Source organism: Saccostrea cucullata, unplaced genomic scaffold (assembly GCF_032062105.1).
Source record: "Saccostrea cucullata isolate Sc308-1 unplaced genomic scaffold, CSIRO_AGI_Scuc_v1 ctg328, whole genome shotgun sequence".
Classification (NCBI taxonomy): Eukaryota; Metazoa; Mollusca; class Bivalvia; order Ostreida; family Ostreidae; genus Saccostrea; species Saccostrea cuccullata.
In genome coordinates this window covers 93,092-111,403 of record NW_026923817.1, presented here as the reverse complement: position 1 = coordinate 111,403, position 18,312 = coordinate 93,092, and the positions used below count along the sequence as shown (strand labels likewise).

General features: G+C 33.4%; 2 protein-coding genes across 7 annotated transcripts in view; both read left to right on the top strand.

The window, feature by feature from the left end:
• LOC134264963 (uncharacterized) overlaps positions 1-5,884 on the top strand; it is a 35,449-nt gene extending 29,565 nt beyond the window's left edge. For all 6 annotated transcript variants that reach the window (XM_062747208.1, XM_062747206.1, XM_062747204.1 and 3 more), the window contains 2 exons: positions 3,022-3,241; positions 3,504-5,884. In XM_062747208.1, the coding sequence (XP_062603192.1) occupies positions 3,022-3,240 (219 nt within the window). In that variant the 3' untranslated portion in view covers position 3,241; positions 3,504-5,884. The remainder of the gene's footprint in view (positions 1-3,021; positions 3,242-3,503) is intronic.
• Positions 5,885-8,073: 2,189 nt separating this feature from the next.
• Positions 8,074-16,526, top strand: LOC134264961 (uncharacterized). The gene is made up of 6 exons (XM_062747199.1): positions 8,074-8,264; positions 12,073-12,245; positions 12,389-12,593; positions 14,729-15,085; positions 15,540-15,617; positions 15,716-16,526. The coding sequence occupies exons 1-6, from the start codon at positions 8,189-8,191 to the stop codon at positions 15,796-15,798; spliced, it is 972 nt and encodes a 323-aa protein (XP_062603183.1). The 5' UTR covers positions 8,074-8,188; the 3' UTR covers positions 15,799-16,526.
• The last annotated feature ends 1,786 nt before the right edge of the window (positions 16,527-18,312 follow it).

Genomic DNA, 18,312 nt, shown 5'->3' with positions numbered 1-18,312 from the left:
CATAATTATTATTTCTGTAAGTCAAAATGTATTTACTTTAAAGGTGATTCGAAATACCCTAAATGATTATAAATATGGAATTTTTCGAATAGAAAAAAATGTCTTAGGGTAACAATCACAGAGTGACATATAATTTTTACCCAAAATACAGCCAGAATACAGGATTTTGCATCTCTATTTTCAAAATTTCTCGGGGGAGGCCCCCCATACCCCCACCAGCAGGAGGGGGAACCCCCTCCTGCACCTACCCCCCCTCCTCGCTTCGCAACTCGGCCACCAGCCTTCGGCTGTTGGACAAGTAATACATGAACAGGGCTAGTAGAAATTAGAAATGGCTAGCCCTGCTGACAACTATGGATTTAAAGTTAGTGTCGATCCCTGAAGAGGCCACAAATTGTCATCCAAAACAGAGATATACTTCTCAGAATTAATATTTCCCTCAACTTCTGTTAAAGTTCCGACACCATGGTAAGACAAACAGCCCCAAAACATGGCTGATATACCCGAGTGGGGAAAGTGATTACTGTACATACCGAGACAAGCTGGCTGAAATCGTTCACCGGGTTTCCTCCATACATATACCTTCCTGTCTTTGCCTAACACAACTTTCATTTCATCACTGAAAATAACTTGTGACCAGTTTTGTTCAACTGTCCAGGCCAATTTAGTCCGGCACCAGGAAATTCGGGCTTGGCGATTATTTTTGGAAATCGTAATTTTCTTGGAAACACAACACCGCTGGTAACACTGCTCCTTTAACCTTCGTCGAACTGTCCTGCTGGAAACTTGCTGGGGTAGAGATTCATTTAAACTGTTGGTTAAATCAGACAAAGTCTGTCGCCGATTCTTCTTGACCAATCTTTCTAACACACAATCCCCCCTTTCACTCACCAATCTTCTCCTTCCCGATCTTCCTCTATTCTCCACTGAACCCCTTTCTTGATTTCTTTTCAACACCTTCTGCACAGTATTTGGGCTAATTCCAATAAGTTCTGCAATTTTTCGGCTACTTAACCCGCTATTAAACATAGAAACGATCGTCTGCTTTTTATCTGTCGACAGGTTTTTTCCTCTCGGAGCCATTTTGTATGACGTACTAATCTATTCTAAGAATAGATGAACCCCCCATTTTACGTGACGTCAGATATGACGATTATGTATGGATGCACATGACTGTCAAAACTTGTTACTTTCAATTTACCGAGATATAGAGAAAGAAAATGCATGTTTATTTTTTTTATTTTTTACGGCCGCCATTTTGCGTACTGTATTATGGCCAGGTACTGTACTTCCCTTTTTGTCGCCAGATTACAACGACAGATTTTGGTGCTAAATGTATTTTCGTTATAACACTTCATTAAGAAACACACTGTAAATAAAAATGTCGAATTATTAAAAATATTAATTATTTTAAAAGAAAGAAATTGAGAAGGATTCTGTCTGCAACAAAAAATGCTTTACTTCGCATTTCAATTCATGAGCTAAACATGAACTGTATGCGTTTTCCTACGACTTTGTAAACCGAGGCCGTTTTTTCATGATGAAAAAAAAAGGTCTCGGTTTACAAAGTCGTAGGAAAACACATACAGGTAATACACTCAGGGGCTCAGGTAACATCCTGTGTATATAGGTAGTATACACAAGCCAGCATCGTTCCCTCGGGGCTTCTCAGCCGCTTCAATTAAGCTCCACCCCACACCAAACTTACCTGAGGAAAACCGTACGGTTGAAAACCTCGGCCTTTAAAATCATGTGTGTAGCGGTGATAGCTCAGTAAGTTTGGCTACCTGTTCATTGCATTCGATGCGAAAAATTTTTGGTTCGAGCCTTGCATGGGACGTTAATTTTTTTTTTATGCAAACAACCATTTATTTTGTCAGTTTCATTTTATATACTGATGTATTAAAATTTTGAATTAAATTTTGGTTCAGTTTGGTTCTCGAGCGAAATCAATTCCAATCTTCTATTGTATAATTAATGTACACGTATCGTGCATCTATGCATTAAATATTCAGGTGTTTATTTTTTGTGAAACATTACTATGTTATAGTACCCCCTAAGAAAAGCGAACGTAAATGTTACAATCTCACAAAGTCTTTCAAATTAAATGAAAAAAAAACACTTATGGACATGTTTGTAAAATCTGACCAGCTATACATGTATGTTTAGGCAACCAAATCATGGACATTTAAACCATAGATGTTTCGTACAAATGATTCCTGCCAATCACATGCCAAATGCCCCCATCTTCTTTACTTCCCTGAATACAATCTCACCCAAATCTAGTGAAATTCCTCAAAACTGATACTGCAGTATTTACTATTTAAGCTTTTTTGATTTTATAAATGTGTCTCCAAACTATGCTGTGAATTGGATGATCATTGATCAGACTATTTTTTATTTAGCTTTTTTTTTTAAAGAATTGTCTTTTGCTTAAATTTAAAAGTTTCCTAAAATTTGTAAAAAAAAAAAAAAAAAAAAAATGAATGAGTTTATTTTTAATTTCAATTTTTTTAAAAAACTTTAAACGATTCTTTAAACTGTTTTTAACTTCAGTGTTAAGATTTATTGAAACATTTTGAAGTGAATATTATTTAGAATCAAATTCAAGGAAACCTAAATAGATTTCGAAGTTAATTCTTATATAAATTCTAATCTATCTCAGATGACAACAACATTTGCTTGATTGACAAGAAAAATTTGAACTTGCCCATACATTGATTTTTACTAGCTAGTCGCTGCTAAATATCTACCCCTGTGCATATTGAACAGTACGTGACTTTAATAGTTTATTGGTACTTGAATCCTGACAAATGAATCTGAATCTTGTGCCTTTTGTTTGCTATGTCTTTTGTGCTGGAATATTCATGATGATTGCAGTGATTACCTACTGAAATGCCAAAATGTTCCAAGTACAGTTGCCATAGCAGTATACTTATAGAAAGTGAGCCATGATGATTCCTCAAAGTTACCTGTCAAATACTGTTTGCTTTTATTTTTATCATTATTCTTTCATTTTAGCCACGTAAAAAACATCCACGAGACCATGAGGATGATAGCCACAGAAGGCCTCGTAGGGGACACGAAAATGAAGGACTGGATGACGAACATACGGATAAGCGATCAGTGGATGAGGACAACAAATATGAAAACCATGGTTACACCAACAGGGTGATGAACGACTATAATGATGGTGATGTCATGCCGCGCGGAGGACAAGGATTCGGGTCAGCAGTTTAGTGTGAGTAGAGGATCAGATTTGGAATTCAAGTACAGGGCATAAAAAAGAAAATATAAATGTTTATTGTCACAGTACTTTCTTGGAAAGAAAGTTTAAATTAAGTGTTCTTTGTTTCTTGTTGGAATTATTCCAGACTAGCCACAAAGTTTTAAAATTTTGATGTAGTGATGGACAGGTATCTCAAGTGTTATTTGGAATGGGGAGCAAAAAAACCATGGTAAATTTCATTGTGCATTTAATTGTTGCAATTTTTACTTTTCAGGTAGAGTTCGAGTGACAGCCATGAACAACTTTTTTGCCATTTTAGACAAGGGGAATATGCCTGGCCAGAAATCATCTACAGATAGATAACCTGGAGAATAACTTGACTATCTATGCAGACACAAATATGCCTTCACCTCCTCCCCTGTTATAATGTATCCTGCTGGCGGCCATTGTTACCATGGTAGACTTATTCACAAAATACATGTAGTTACTCGGTAGATAATTCTGATTTGTTATCTAATCAAGGTTTTTTGTACTGTGATGGATTCAAATAGCCGATCATTTTTACTGGTGGTTTTGAAATATGATAAAATATTTCAAATTGATTAAAAATTAAATATTTAGCTTTACAAATATGTAGCCTCTATAAGGGTGATATGATTCTGAAAAAAATACACTTTGTATGACTTAAGATTTTCATTTCTAAATAATATAGAAATTTAAATAAGAAATTGTAAAAGGGTTTTAAAATTTTTATTTAGTAAACCAAGTCTTGAAGTGAATTACATCAGTAATAATAACAATGTGCAATAATTTACAGTGGATAGGTTGTGCTTGTAAGAGCTAATCAACAGCATACCATGTCTGGAGCTTCAACAGAACAAATGGGCATTGGAAAAAAAATTACAGAAATTAGATGTAAATGTAATTTAGCTAATTTTTAAAGTGTTCTTCTGGAAATTAGTGAAATTGCCTCATTTTAATTTTCAACTCTTGTGCATTATGTCTTGCCCCTCTATGTGATACATCATCAGAATCTCTGTTTGTAGGAGTTTACAAACACTAAAAATCTGACTCTGTGTGTCTCAAAAGTGTAAGACAAGGATCATCATTTTTAACTAGTTCATAGCTGCATAACATTTTTTGCTTAGGAATAACTTAAAGAATGTTTTCAGAATCATTTGGATAGAAAAGGGGTGAAAAAATTAAAAATACAAGTTGTAGAACATTTGCATATTTAAATGAGAGTTGATGAATGGATGAAAATTATGCTGAGATTTAGTACAAAGTTCTCATCTGTGTGGACACATTCTTGATGTATTACAGAATAGCAGTCATAGAAGTTTTCTACATTATTTCTTCTTATTGTGATGAACAAGTGCTTTGATTCTTTTGATAGAAACTACTCTACAGCCTACCTCGGTAGTATTTGTCATAGCAAAATATTTGGGATACATCTTCTGTGTTGTACTTTAGTTCTTCTTTGTAGCTATTTCCTATATCTAAAACATATAAGGTATTTGGGTAATTGATGTATAATTTTTTTTTTCAAGTAAATGTTGATAATTTTTTAGAATGTCAAAATGACATTAATTTTATACCCTCTTAGTTACTGTTTGGAGAAAGTGGTACATGTGATATTATTTATCTTGATTGTTTCTGATGATACAAGTGCAGCTTCATTGTTAAATTATGGTACATTCCTTGCGCCACTTAGTCAAGTCATTCCATGAAATAATATTTTCCATCAGTTGTCAGGTTGTGTTTAAAAAAAAAACATCCATGTACAATTTTGTATTGTTACTGTTAGGTCATAAAAATGATTGTTTTCTTTTTAAATAGTTTTTTTTTTGTAAATCCATATATGTATATTTTTTGTAATTATTACCTTTATTTTTTACAGATCATCAAATGATTTTTTATATATATATACAAATGTTGTGTGATTGTGTCTTAAACTTGGTGATTTTACTGTTACATTTTAGTCGAGACTGACATTGTGTATGTGCCATGCTCACTAGCCCATTTCACAATTTACTTCCCGTGTATCTGAGTTAGCAGAAAATTACTGGTATTTAGTTAGTTGTACGAGTATATTTTGAAAAAAATAATTAGGTCAATTGTTACTACAGCTTCATATTTACCTCAGCAGTTTGATAGGCATTTTTTCCCGAACCTATAACATTACAAAACAGAAAAATTGGATTATAGAAACATTTGGCTTTTTTGGCTACAAACTTTTATTCTTGAATGAAATCTTGTGAATCCAGTGCTATATATGTGTGTATTTTCATTTATGATGTAAACTGAGAAAATTTTAGCTTTATAATTTCTGTAGATGGAAAATAGATAACTATAATAGCAGTTCAATAAATATTGACTATGTACATACACTTATGATAACTTTCGGTGTAAGATTGTGATTAAGTCCACCAATTTCTTGTAAAGACATAATTTCTGTGATCATGACTCATGTGGTTCAATCAAAACTTTTTTTATACCCAGTCTTAATTGAGGAGTTACTTGAAATTCTGCCTTCATTTTAGATTTGAATTGTTATTTCTAATGATAACACTTACCGGTAATTAATGTTAATCGCTTGAAACCAAGTATACATATCTATTTCCTCTGAAATATATATATCTACTAATAAAACTTCTTGAAAAACCAGGGAAAAAGTTGATATTATTAACTGGAAGAATCTCTCTAATATTTCATATAATGTCTCTATTTACCTCAAATTAAAGGGAAAGCAAACAATTCATAGGCATCAGAATGCAATTGGCATCCTTTTTACCCAAACAAGGTTTTTGAAGAGGTGATGTTCTGTTAATACCAGAAGTAACTGTTTCAAGCTCTTGTGTACTACTGGTATATTTGAGAAATAATTTGAGATGAATGGATGTCTCAAATTTGGAAGTCACGCTTCTTTCAGTGTAACAATTTTCATATTTGTTCACATGGTAAAGCTAAATGGTTTGTCAATCAAGGTCATGTATTAATACAAAGGTCAAGGTTGGAGATTTATTTCTTTATACAACTTTAGAAAGGGAACCAGTAGAAATTATGACAAAAGGGTACTTTATATGAATTTACACTGATTCAGGGGCTGTTGGCAAAGTTGCAATATGCTTGATTACTGTGAAAATGTAAAAGTATTTTTTATTAAAAAAAAAAATTAGGTCTGCAGTTTGCACATTATGACATTAAGAATTTGAACATGTTCGTTGAAAACCAAAATGCACTGTTAAAGAAGTATCAATCCTCTTACAAAAGCCTTATTTTCGTATGATATGCCCGACCCCCATTAAAAATATTTTTTATTTACGACTGTCCTGTCAAAATTAGAAAAAAAATATCAATCTTCAACTTGTCAGCTTCAACAGTTTGTGTTTGCTTATGAAATTGAATGAAATATTTTGGAAAGTTTCTATGAAGAATTAATGATGTGAGGTCAAGGTTCAGAGGAAGATCGGGGTAAGAAAATTTTTACATTGCGTATTAGTGAACAATATTTAGGGCGTTGCAAAGCAGGGCAACCCTTCACAAAGAGCACATCTTAAGACAGCATTCGACACACTCGGCAAATCTCGGCTGATTCCGTGGACTACAGAACATACCCCATAGACAAACATACATGTAAATTACAGTCAGACTAATTACGTCGTTAATTTATCTATTACAACTCATTTGCGAAGGGATAATATATAGAATATTTTAATTATTTAAAAACTGAGCTAAATAATATATGCAAAGTGACGGATGAAAGATGAATCTATGACAAACGTCACATGCATCTGCCACACAAAATAATGAAGTTTTTAATGCAGCACAACTCAAGACCTCCTCCATTTGCATGTCTCCTAACACAGGGACTCGAGTCCCTGTGTCTCCTAACAAGGCATTGGTGGTTGACCTTTGAACTGTACCCTGACCTCCATTGGAGATACATTAATCATCTGTTTTCTTTTGGAAAAATATGCATGTACCCAGGATCCAAACCTAGCTGATGTTTTCTGCAATAGCTACAACGATATGTCAGTTAGTACTAACCAACAAAAGAAGGCGTTATATTATTTGTAAAATATGTATGAGAGAATTGTATTATATATTTTTATGTTATAAGGGCATCCTCCGACTTTTATTTTAAGAAAAATAATACATATCAGCCGAAGTGGTTAAAAAAAAACCCACACATATGGAAATGATGTATCTCTAAGTTGTCATGTTTGCTTCATTAGAAGCCGAAAACTATGAAAGAAACATTTATGTTTTATTCAAAATGCTTACCAGGAGTTTAATGACATCTTTTCTTTTCTCTCTGAAAGTTCGATCAAGTATCGACCAAGGCTTATTTATATTTTAGAAAGTGAAATTTAGTATGCAAATTGTGTTACTGGTGACAGGTTCCAGAGTTTGATCTCCGACTTAAAAACCTGATAACAAGACTTATTAGTATTGAATAATGTATGCGATAGCCATATGTCAATGCTTGGAAATTTTCTTGCTTTTCCATTGTTCCGGATCTTTCTGAGCGGCAAACACAAATAACTAGTTACCTTGTTTTATCACTTTACTGCAAATCAAAGAAGGTGTTGACAAAGACAAACAGTTATACACAGTAGGATAAAGTGTCTTTAAAATCACCCAATTTTATCCATCAATGGGGAACGGGGCCACTAAAAGTATTTATTAGAATTGTAATCTACACAATTACATTGAAACTAAAAACACGTTACAATATTTGACAACATTTACACTGTTTACACCTACGCCCACAGCGCCGCCTGTTGGACAGGTACAGAACTTTTCAGCCAATTAATCACTGGTGATCGCACGCAGTATTTTGTCGTCTGCTAATCAGTCAGTTGTGCCTGCAATCTCGTGCGTCACTTTGCGCTCTCTTCATCATCCCCATATGATAGTTACATTTTCTTGAGTTTCCTAACTGTGGAGATAGGAATGTTTGTCAAAATGAGGACTTTGATTCCCGGCCTTTTCTCTTTCATATATTTTAATGAATTTATGAGAGTTTGTGGTAAGTGATGCGTTTGATTTATATATCTTTTGAAAGTATGGGATGGACACGAGACAGTTTTTTTTTATTTGTTTTTAACAGTTCATCAAGTTCTGTTTCTTTCAATTTCTTTCAACTAATGAGAAAAAAAGTCAATCGACATTTTTATGCAATTTTCATTTGAACTGACGATTTTTTCTCGTTTATATTGATTATTCAGTTATTACCAAAACAGGATAAGATGCACAAATGATAAACTTAGATTCATAATGTATACGAGCATTTTTTAATATTTACAAAAGGACGCAAACACAACTTTGAAAAAAAAAAGATTAAAGAGATCAGGAATTTTAAAGATCACAACTATAGGTGTTCTTTAACAATTATCTTTATCTTATCTTCCCTTAAATAAGAATCTAACTTAATAACCGATGTTAAGATTGAGACTAAATGTTAAGACAGATACTGGCATATTCTTATTGTCATTAATTCTTGCATTTGTAGATAATTTAAGGACGCCCTGTGTTAAAGTGTTAACAGTTTTTTAGTTGTCAACTCTTATCATTCATTCAGACATTCACAAAGAAGTATAAAAGCTCGTTCGTCAAAAAGCATTAAGAAATTTAAACAATTTGTAATCCGTAAATTCTTTCATTTCTTCATATTAACAATCCTCCAGCGCCATATGACCTGTCATACAGTTGTGTCTGTCTGAACTCGACTTGCCATATACTTCTAATTAGCCAAGTTCTCACAGATTTTATTATTTTCTCTGTCGTCTATGTAACATTGGCCTTGTTACTAATGTTATTAACAATATTGCAGATTTGACATAGTCAATTTTTAAAATTCTTGACAAAAGATTTATAATTGAGCAAAAAGAGCAGTTTATAATAATTAGTAATTATTCAACGTGTGTACTGGTACAAGGCCCACCAAAAATAACCATTTTAAATGTAGAAACAGTTATTCTAGAGCACATGGAGTCATCTGATAATGGTCCATTATCAAGTTACGTGACAGATTCCTTCTTTCTGTGGAATGTCAAGTCTTCTCAAAGGAATACTACAGTATGGATACAGTATTGATCAAGAAACTAGATAGTAATTAAAAATAAGCGCCACTGAAGTAGAGAAATAAACACGGTCACTACCTCTAATTAGCATCATTTGGTATAGGAAGTCCTATAGAAGCTTCAGTGTGTGTTGACGGCCTTGATAAAGCCTGCAGCCGTCCAACACGAGCATGAGGAGGAATATCCCCCTTGATAAGTAATTCCGATGATTTCAGTGGACCTGCCATATATAACGGCTAATTACACCCAACCCCTTGGGAGGAATTTGTCAATTTCGTTTACAATGTCCGTCACGCTTTCACAAGTAGTCGCAACGACAGAAGCATCATCTTTACCCATATATAACTATGTGACAGAGAGACTTTAGGGAATCATCTATTAGGATACTATCAAACGTGCAAAAATCCATTACCCATGGAATTTATCATTTGCCCTATAGGTGAATAAGAGAATGCCCGAATCCGTTTTGTAAACAGTCCAGCGCATCATAAAGTGTTATTGTGTATTCAAGTACTTGAGTGCCACTTGAACAAGCTATATAAATTCTAATCCGTTATTATTAGTTTATATCTCCAAGTTTGGTCAGCTATCCATACAAGATCATGCTCAACGCGAGTCTTACGTGCTTCATTTAATAATTGTTACAAAGTACACATGCCTAAATAAAAATTGACCCTCATTTCGAATAGTCACTGCGACTCTTTACTTGGCTTAGCCTCCTTTGTATCGATAATGGGATTACCGAACTTTAATTTTTTTTCTTCTTCAAATTTAAATGCATCTTTGCTTTGGATCAATTAGAATACAATGGTTTTTATATAAAAAAAAAAGGAGCAGTTGTAATCCCTGTGTTTTGTGTCTGTTTTCTTTCTAAGCGTGCCCTCTGTGTTAAACGTTTCCCGCGGCAAAAGGTATCGTCATCCCTTTTGTCTTTCACCGACACATTTGGCATCTTGCACGGTGCGAAATATTTTCAATATTTGATTGCTTTGTCGATGTAACGCCTTTCGAGATACTCATTATGATAAGAGAGAATGATTTATTCATGCGGAAAGAATCACGACTTGTTTTACATCTGGAATGTTTAGTTCCGCTACAATTCAAATGCATGTTGATAATAAACCAAAAAATATTGTCCATTACGTGTAAATTATTCAATCGGAAAAAAATTAATGAAAGTAAAACGCAGGAAGCCAAAGGCATTTAATACCCATTTTTACGGAACTCAACACGCAATTGAATGTAAATCTCTATCTTGAAATGTCGACTTCAAATGCAATCTAAAATCCTTCTTTCTGGAAGTGTCTTAAAATATCGACATTAAGGAGGAAAACTGTAGTTTAATTATGTCTGAAGTTGATATTGACGAGGAATAAATGATCTAATGGATATAGTTGCGGTGTTTAATAAGCAAGCAATATTTTTGCCTATATTTTTCAAGGACCACTTTACCAAACCTTCTCGTTTGCTGTTCGGTGATCGAATAATTTCCAACTCTAAACCCAAACCTTACTTGAAGGACAACAATATCCGCGTCTACATTAATTTCGTTCTTTTTGGGCAAAACATGTATCGTCATCGAAGTATACTAGTATATTCTACAATCATGTAACAAGTTCTTAGATTTGGTAATGAAGAGGAATATTTTTTTTTCATACTGTCAAATGTATATAAGTAGTTGGACCAATAGAGCTTAAATTGCGATGTTTTAAAGTGTCCGTCCTGTTTCAATTAAAAAGAAAAACAACAAAATTTTACTCCTCATACAGTGTAATTTCATTGAAACTTCATAGACAGGTGGAATACACTGAAAAAAAAAATAGATAAAATGAAGTATGTGAATATCAAAAAGCTACCTCTCCTTCAGTTTTGCTCTGATTTTCAAAAAACTTGGTACTCAAGTAGATTACACTAAAATCTACAATCTCCTGATATCATATCATTTTTCGATTTCGATGCATGGCGTTTTTGGTGACTAAGAATAGAAATAATTCTTAGAGTCTTTCAACTTCTTTAAGAATTTCAAGAAGAACACTTTTGCCTAAAATACCTAACTAGATAACATATATTGTTAGTTTCTGATTTTGACTCACGGTGACACGCAGGGATGACTTACTAAAAATAAGTAAGTTTTTATAAATATTTTTATCAAGACACTATTTCTTTTAAAGTCTTGGCAGAGCTCTAGTCTCTCAGACATGTTTTGTTTAATTGTATCAAGTAGCTGGTCCATTCTGTGATATGCAGTTGCATGTCCAGTAGGTTTCCCGATTTGTATCGTTTAAACGGACTTTTGAGTCTTCGATACTGTTCGTTATCTCCTTACTTCATTCAAATAATCCAGCCATTATTCATCGATAAACATTAAACAATAGTCAAGATCTGTTCTGGATTCTTTCATCACTAGTAAGATCGAAAAATCGATCAGTAGCTAGTAATAATTATATTTTGAGAATAGAACAAACGCAGACTACTAAAACATTAGAGGTGGGATCAGGTGCCATGTCAGACGTCCTCAGACGGTTAGAAAATTCGTGTACACTATGGGCTTTACCAAGCTACCCATTAGAGAAAAAACGAAATGACTAAAAACTACAGCTCTTTAACATGCAGGCTGCTAGAAAACTAAAAAAAAAAAGTCGCACTTAATTCATAAATTCAGTCTCAAGATGTAAAAAGACTGTCGTTTGGAAGGAGCAAGTGCTATTTTCTCTTATCATCACGAATTACAATGGTATTTGTTCTCTCTAACAGGTACATTGACAACTTTAGAGCAAGTAACAGGCATGATGGGAGAAATGGTCACTTTGGAGTGTGAATATGTCAACCCTCCTGGCCGGAAGTGGTACGTCATCCAGTGGAAGAGGAGAAACAATGGAACGGATCCAAAAACCATTGTCACGCTACAAAACAACTTCTTAACAGAGGTAATGACGGACTGAAACTAATTAAATATAGCATTTAAGTGATAGTTAAGTTTAAATTAAGTTTTGCTAAACCTAGTTATTATGGTATAAATGCATAATTTTCTAATGTAGCACTACTTCAATGACTTGCTTTCTGACTTAAGGACACAAAGCCTTTAGGAGCCTCATGGAACGATAACCTTGACCCAGGTTTTCGCAGCCGGGCAAGGACAAATATTCGACAGGATGAAAATGGCTTGAAGTTTAACCTTGAGATCTACAACTTCGGTTGTAACGACAGGGGACTATATTCGTGTGAAATGATTGGGGATATCTCTGCCACATCATTGACCAAGCTTGTTCTCAACGGTTAGTATACTCAGTGCACTAGAGCCATTGTTAAATAATCAACTTATAACTTTATTATAAGTAAACACATCGCTAAGAGTATGGGGTGTAGTATATAATTTTAAATGTCATTTATTAATACACTGTTAGTCTACAATCGATTACTTATTATATCTAAAGTTCAGTAGACGTGTTTGTGTTATACTAATTATTTCAGCTTTTGACACTAATTACTTAACCAATAAAACAATATGACATTTTTTATCGGACAATGAAGTAAGAATCATATGATCAACTGAGTGTCTGCAAAGAATCACCCCCTACAGTTGGGGAGACACTAAAAAGTGCAATTGATGTTAGGAATAACATATCTGCGTGCTTCAGATGTACTTTGTCCAGTGAAAATATTGATTTCATTTCTATTTGTTTAATGATATATAATTCCAATCTTAATTTTATTTATTGATTCCTTGTGTGTTGATTGGACGAAAACAAATTCAAGAAAAAGTTTACACATCGATGAATTTTTCAATCAGAACTACTTTCTTGACTGTTTTAAAAACAATGAAAACAGATACTTCTAGTCCGTTTTAGCTAAATTTTATGATTACAAGAAACTTATAATAAAAAAAAATTATCGAATGAATTAATGAATGAAAAGGAGAAAAATAGGCCTGACAGACGGGAATATTATGTTTATGTCACTGTCGGATCACGAGTGTGAATTTTTGAAATCGCTGATCATGCTGTCATTTTCTCGACGTTCCATATCAGCTCAGTTGGTATCGTTGTGATAGGGAAAAGAAACATACCAGGATACCTCAGACTCTTGCCTTTTCAGCATCAAATTCATATATTTACATCCTACAGATCCCATATTCTCCCTAAATCTTTGAACGAACCAGAGCAAATCGAGGACGTCGTCGGTCTTCAACTTTCGTCATGACGTCAGTATGGCAATGGTCAAGGACGATTTATTTTGGAGAATACGCGTATTTACGATATTTGTTGACTTAAACAGCATTGAATGAGTTTTTATAAGTTTAATTATTGATTGTTTTGACAAATAAAGTTGGATTTTATCTATATTCATCTTGTATACGTTTCTTTGCGGCATTAAGTATTCCTACGCCGTACAAAATAACGGATTGTATGGCGGCCTCAAAGAGAAATAATTTTAATAATTAAAAAAAATCGTAATTGGAATTATAAGAATTAAACGTTCTTTTTTTCAGAATTTATCGATGTGTAAACTCTGCCTTTTTACTCACAAACTTAACATAAAAGTGCTTCGCACTTTTATTCAGTTTGTTAGTAAAAAGGCAGAGTTTACACATCGATAAATTCTGAAAAAAGAACGTTTAATCCTATAATATGTAGACATGAGATTAAAAAATATAAATTGTACATGTAATAATAAATTTAATAACCTTTTGGTTTATAATTTGATAACCCCGTATGAAAAAGTGAATATAATATACAGTGCACTGTAATAGCCACAATCGACAATACACATGTAGTCGTTATTCTGATCAGATGGTCCTTCTACGCTTGATATATTTATTATTAGTCTCATCTACAGGGTACAATATCTATAAATATACTATGTCATAATAGGTATCATTCCATCTATTATTTACAGGTACATGTTATTTATAATTATCACCTGTTACACCATGTAGTATCCCCTTCGTATTCTCTTTTACCCTGTTGAATACAGAACAATATCAATCATCATTGATTTCCGACATGTGGAAAATTATAACAACAAAAAGTGTATAGTACGATGTTATTGATTTTAGTTGAAATAGTCCCAAATCTGTCAAGGTAGATCTGTCGAAATAACGAGAGAGTTCTTGTAAGTAAGATGATATAACATTTCAAAGTCAGAATGATGCAACCGTATACAAGTGAAAAGGTCTCATTTTTAAAAACCCAGCATTTGAAAAATCCTCTAAATGTATGGTATTGTCATGGACTATTCAAAATTTACAACAGGACAAAATGAACCATCGACTTTTTTTGGCCCTTTTTTCAACAGAAGTAATGGAACTCTTTCATCATATGCTACTTACTTGTTATTGAACGATACGATGCGCAGTGCATATGCATTTAAGCCTTTGTGCCAATGTATGTGGTATGATTCTTTGTTGCAGCCAATCCCGGGACACCCGTCATCAACAATGACGTCATTATTGTGGAAGAGAACACCACGTGCGAGTTAGAATGTGAAGTTTTGGCGGGACTTCCCCCCGTCAATCTGATTTGGCTCATCTCTACCCCTGACAGTTCCAAGTATGAGCCAATAGATAATCTCCCAAAACAAATTGTCAAGCGGGGCCCGGATTGCCGACCCAGGGTCATTCAGCATGTGCAGTTGATGATTACTAAAGAAAACAGTGACTATAAAGGTAGAGTTATGAAAGCTCATCTGTTTAGATGTCAGGTTGATAGCAGTACTCCTGATGTCTACTCTGAAGATTTATATGATGAAGTTCAAGTCAAAATACCTGGTAAAACTTTCTACTATTTAGTATATTTATCCATGAATCTATTGGTAAAAACACCATTGCCCTTTAAGAGGGCTGGGTGGTTGTTGCCATTTTCAGACTATATTGATCTCCTTTAGAAGAAGAGCTCCATATAAAGATATATAAAATTTTTCTCTGCCAAATGATGGTTGACAGCATAAGATACATATTTTAAAAAGTTAAGTTATAACTGATGGGGTTATTTTTGTTGACCTCTAGTTTCTTTAAGCCAGTTGGTTTCTTTTTACATGTAGATGGTGGCTAGCTGTTTAGAGCCACAGGCTATTGCTGCTGCTCTGGTTTTTAATCCATGTGATAACCACCTGAGAATATAAGAATTGTGCTAAAGGCTTTCATTTATTTGAACCTTTTCTTTTTCATGGAGAGTATAAAATTAACAAATAAATAACTCACCTTGTTACGTCATTAATTACAGACCCCGTTCTCCCATCTTCCCCTGCCTATACACTGGCTTGTGCAGAAGAAGAGTGCCTATCAGATGGACCAATAATAGGTTTGAAGTATATTTTTAAAAAGTATTCATATGAAGTGATAATTCCATGCTTTATGAATTAAATCTCATAACATGTTTATTTCATTTTTTCCCCCCAGACAATAGACATAACAGTGCAGCTATAACATTTTCGTCAATTATTCCATCCGTTGTCTCCATGATCATTTGCATAATTTTATGACGTCATATGCACCGTCACGATAATGGAATTCAAGGGAAGTCGTTCTTTGCACGGGCAAGTGCCATTGGATGCCTGTGACAGTGAAAATAGATGTTTAACTCTCAGAAATCCAATAACTATAAAATTATTAAGAGTGTATTTATTTTTGCGTGCATGGTTTGAAAGAGTGTGACTTGTTTAATTTAAAAAAATGAAATGTGTTGTACTTGATCTCAACATATCCACTACAAATCACGACAGTTACTTGGATATTCATATGATGCATTGTTCATAAACTCAACTGCAGCAATCTCTTTCATCATCATGAATGTGTGGATGTCTAAGTTAGTATTACTGAGTGGTTCATTGTAAATGTTCTTGCGATTACATGTTCCTGTATGACATGAATGTAGATAACATGAATTTGAATTGTTACATCACAAATGTTGTGTAATTTTAATATTTATTTGACAATGGTTAAAAAAAAAACACGATGCATTTTACCAGTATGCCCCGGTGTATATTTTCTACTCAAGGGATTAGAATGAATTATGTAGTGTTTTGGAATCTCATTGTTGCCATTTTTTTATTACCCATTCTACAAAGGTAGCACTTAGTTTACTTAAGTGTATTATCAATTTAATACTCAGTGGATGCAATGAATGAGTCGATTTTATATTCTTAGATTTTGTATGAAATGTAGTTGAGAATTCTTTTAAAAAGTTAACAAAATAAACTTGAAAATTCGAGTGTTTATACATGTATTTCCATCCCAGCAACATTGTTTCATGCCATGGAATCTTGAATGTGATTGTTTGCACACAATAGTCATGTTGCCGATTTTTTAACAAATTAAAATATGTCAGTAAGGACAAATATCCTAACTTGTTAGCATTAAATATTATTTATGGGCTTCAGTGCTAAAAAGATGAAGGTTTTTTTGCGCATATAATTGTCTGTTATTTAACGAATATTGTCATATATTCTTGTAGAACCCGAGAGGAATTTTTAGATTTGATGATAAAATTTTAGTTAAGAAGACATTTATGTTATAATATTCTCTCATAAAAAGAAAAAGGTTGGATGGTTAGTAGAAACATCGTTTAAATTATTAACAATTGAAACTATGTATTACTTATGCCCAGAAAAATATATATTATTTTAAAAATTTTATGTATTCGACCAAACATAGGTTCTAAGAAGAAGCCTTAAAATTGAATTTAAGTTACCACAATGATCAAACAGCATTTGTCTGAAGTTTAAAGTACATCCCTGGTCCTTGTAGTCAGAGAGTGCCGCAGGGAGGTTAACGATAGCAAGGTGACTGAGTCATGCATTTCAATACCCGCTTCCTAGCACTCTGAACGTTCTCACAACAATACAAGATGTAAAGACAACAAATAAAAATCTTGGTTATGCCATGTCGCCGTCTGGCCAGGAATCCCATTAATCGAGACATCTCTTTGTGATGAGTAAAATATCAAAAACATATGTCTGTAATCATTCAGTATATAATGGAGATTGGCATTACGATATATCGCTACATCTTGTTACTACTAACGTTTCGTTAGAATCTGTCGGAGACCTTGAGATTTTTTTTCTTCTCGTAAAAAAATATAGTATAAACCATATGGACAGCGAGGGAAACTTATCATGTGACTAATTATCTCGGGGAAAGTTATATCGAAACGTGCTCAATATCACAGTACACGGAGAAAACACTAATTAGGGGAAAATTTAAAGATTTTTCTTGTTCATGTGGTCGTGCAAAAAACATACATTGATTATATAACTCTAATAATTGAAATACTCATTAAATATTTTTTTAAGGCACAGAGACACAGTATTGTGTATTTTCTAAATTATTCTATAGACATTTTGAATCAAATTGATTTTAAGCTGAGGAACATTAAATTGCTCTCAGAACAATTTTAAATTAACTTCTCATTTTGTATGAGATCCCTGAATATAGTGATTAAAATCAACAACAATTAGAGAAGAGTTGATGATATTCAGAGAATTGTTCCCCAAAGAAACTAGAGTAGATTGGAGCATCAGATTATCAGCCAGGAAGGATAACTCAAAATTATTATTGTCCCCCGCTTTTGCGAAAGCGATAAATATTATCACATACTTTATAGAATGATTTTATATTATGAGTTTAAATACACTGTATAAAATAAAATTGTTGAAAATCAACACTTTAAATTTGTAATACTTTTGAAAATGAGAAGATAGGTGTTTCATGTTAAAAATGTTTATTACCTATGACAAGACCCCCCCCCCTTGAAGTTTGACCTACTTTTCAAAAATGTCATTTTTTCATCCAACTTTTGATTAAGAAGACATAGGACTTTCAGATTTGACGTGCATGCACTACATGAGACAAGATTTTCAGCATGTACGATTTTATAGCCTTTTTAAAATATCTCTGCTGAACAGTATGTAGATCAGTGAGACTGCTTCTGTCAATTTTCTCAAAAATGCATAAATAGTTTTTTTTTATAACGTGGTAATTATTTTTGATGTAATATT

What these genes read in the sequence shown, in the direction of transcription:
- LOC134264961 (XM_062747199.1), top strand. Translation starts at nt 8,189, where the DNA reads ATGTTTGTCAAAATGAGGACTTTGATTCCCGGCCTTTTCTCTTTCATA. An exon ending in AAAACAACTTCTTAACAGAG is followed by an intron (nt 12,246 to 12,388) that starts GTAATGACGGAC and finishes TTCTGACTTAAG; the next exon opens with GACACAAAGCCTTTAGGAGC. An exon ending in GACCAAGCTTGTTCTCAACG is followed by an intron (nt 12,594 to 14,728) that starts GTTAGTATACTC and finishes TCTTTGTTGCAG; the next exon opens with CCAATCCCGGGACACCCGTC.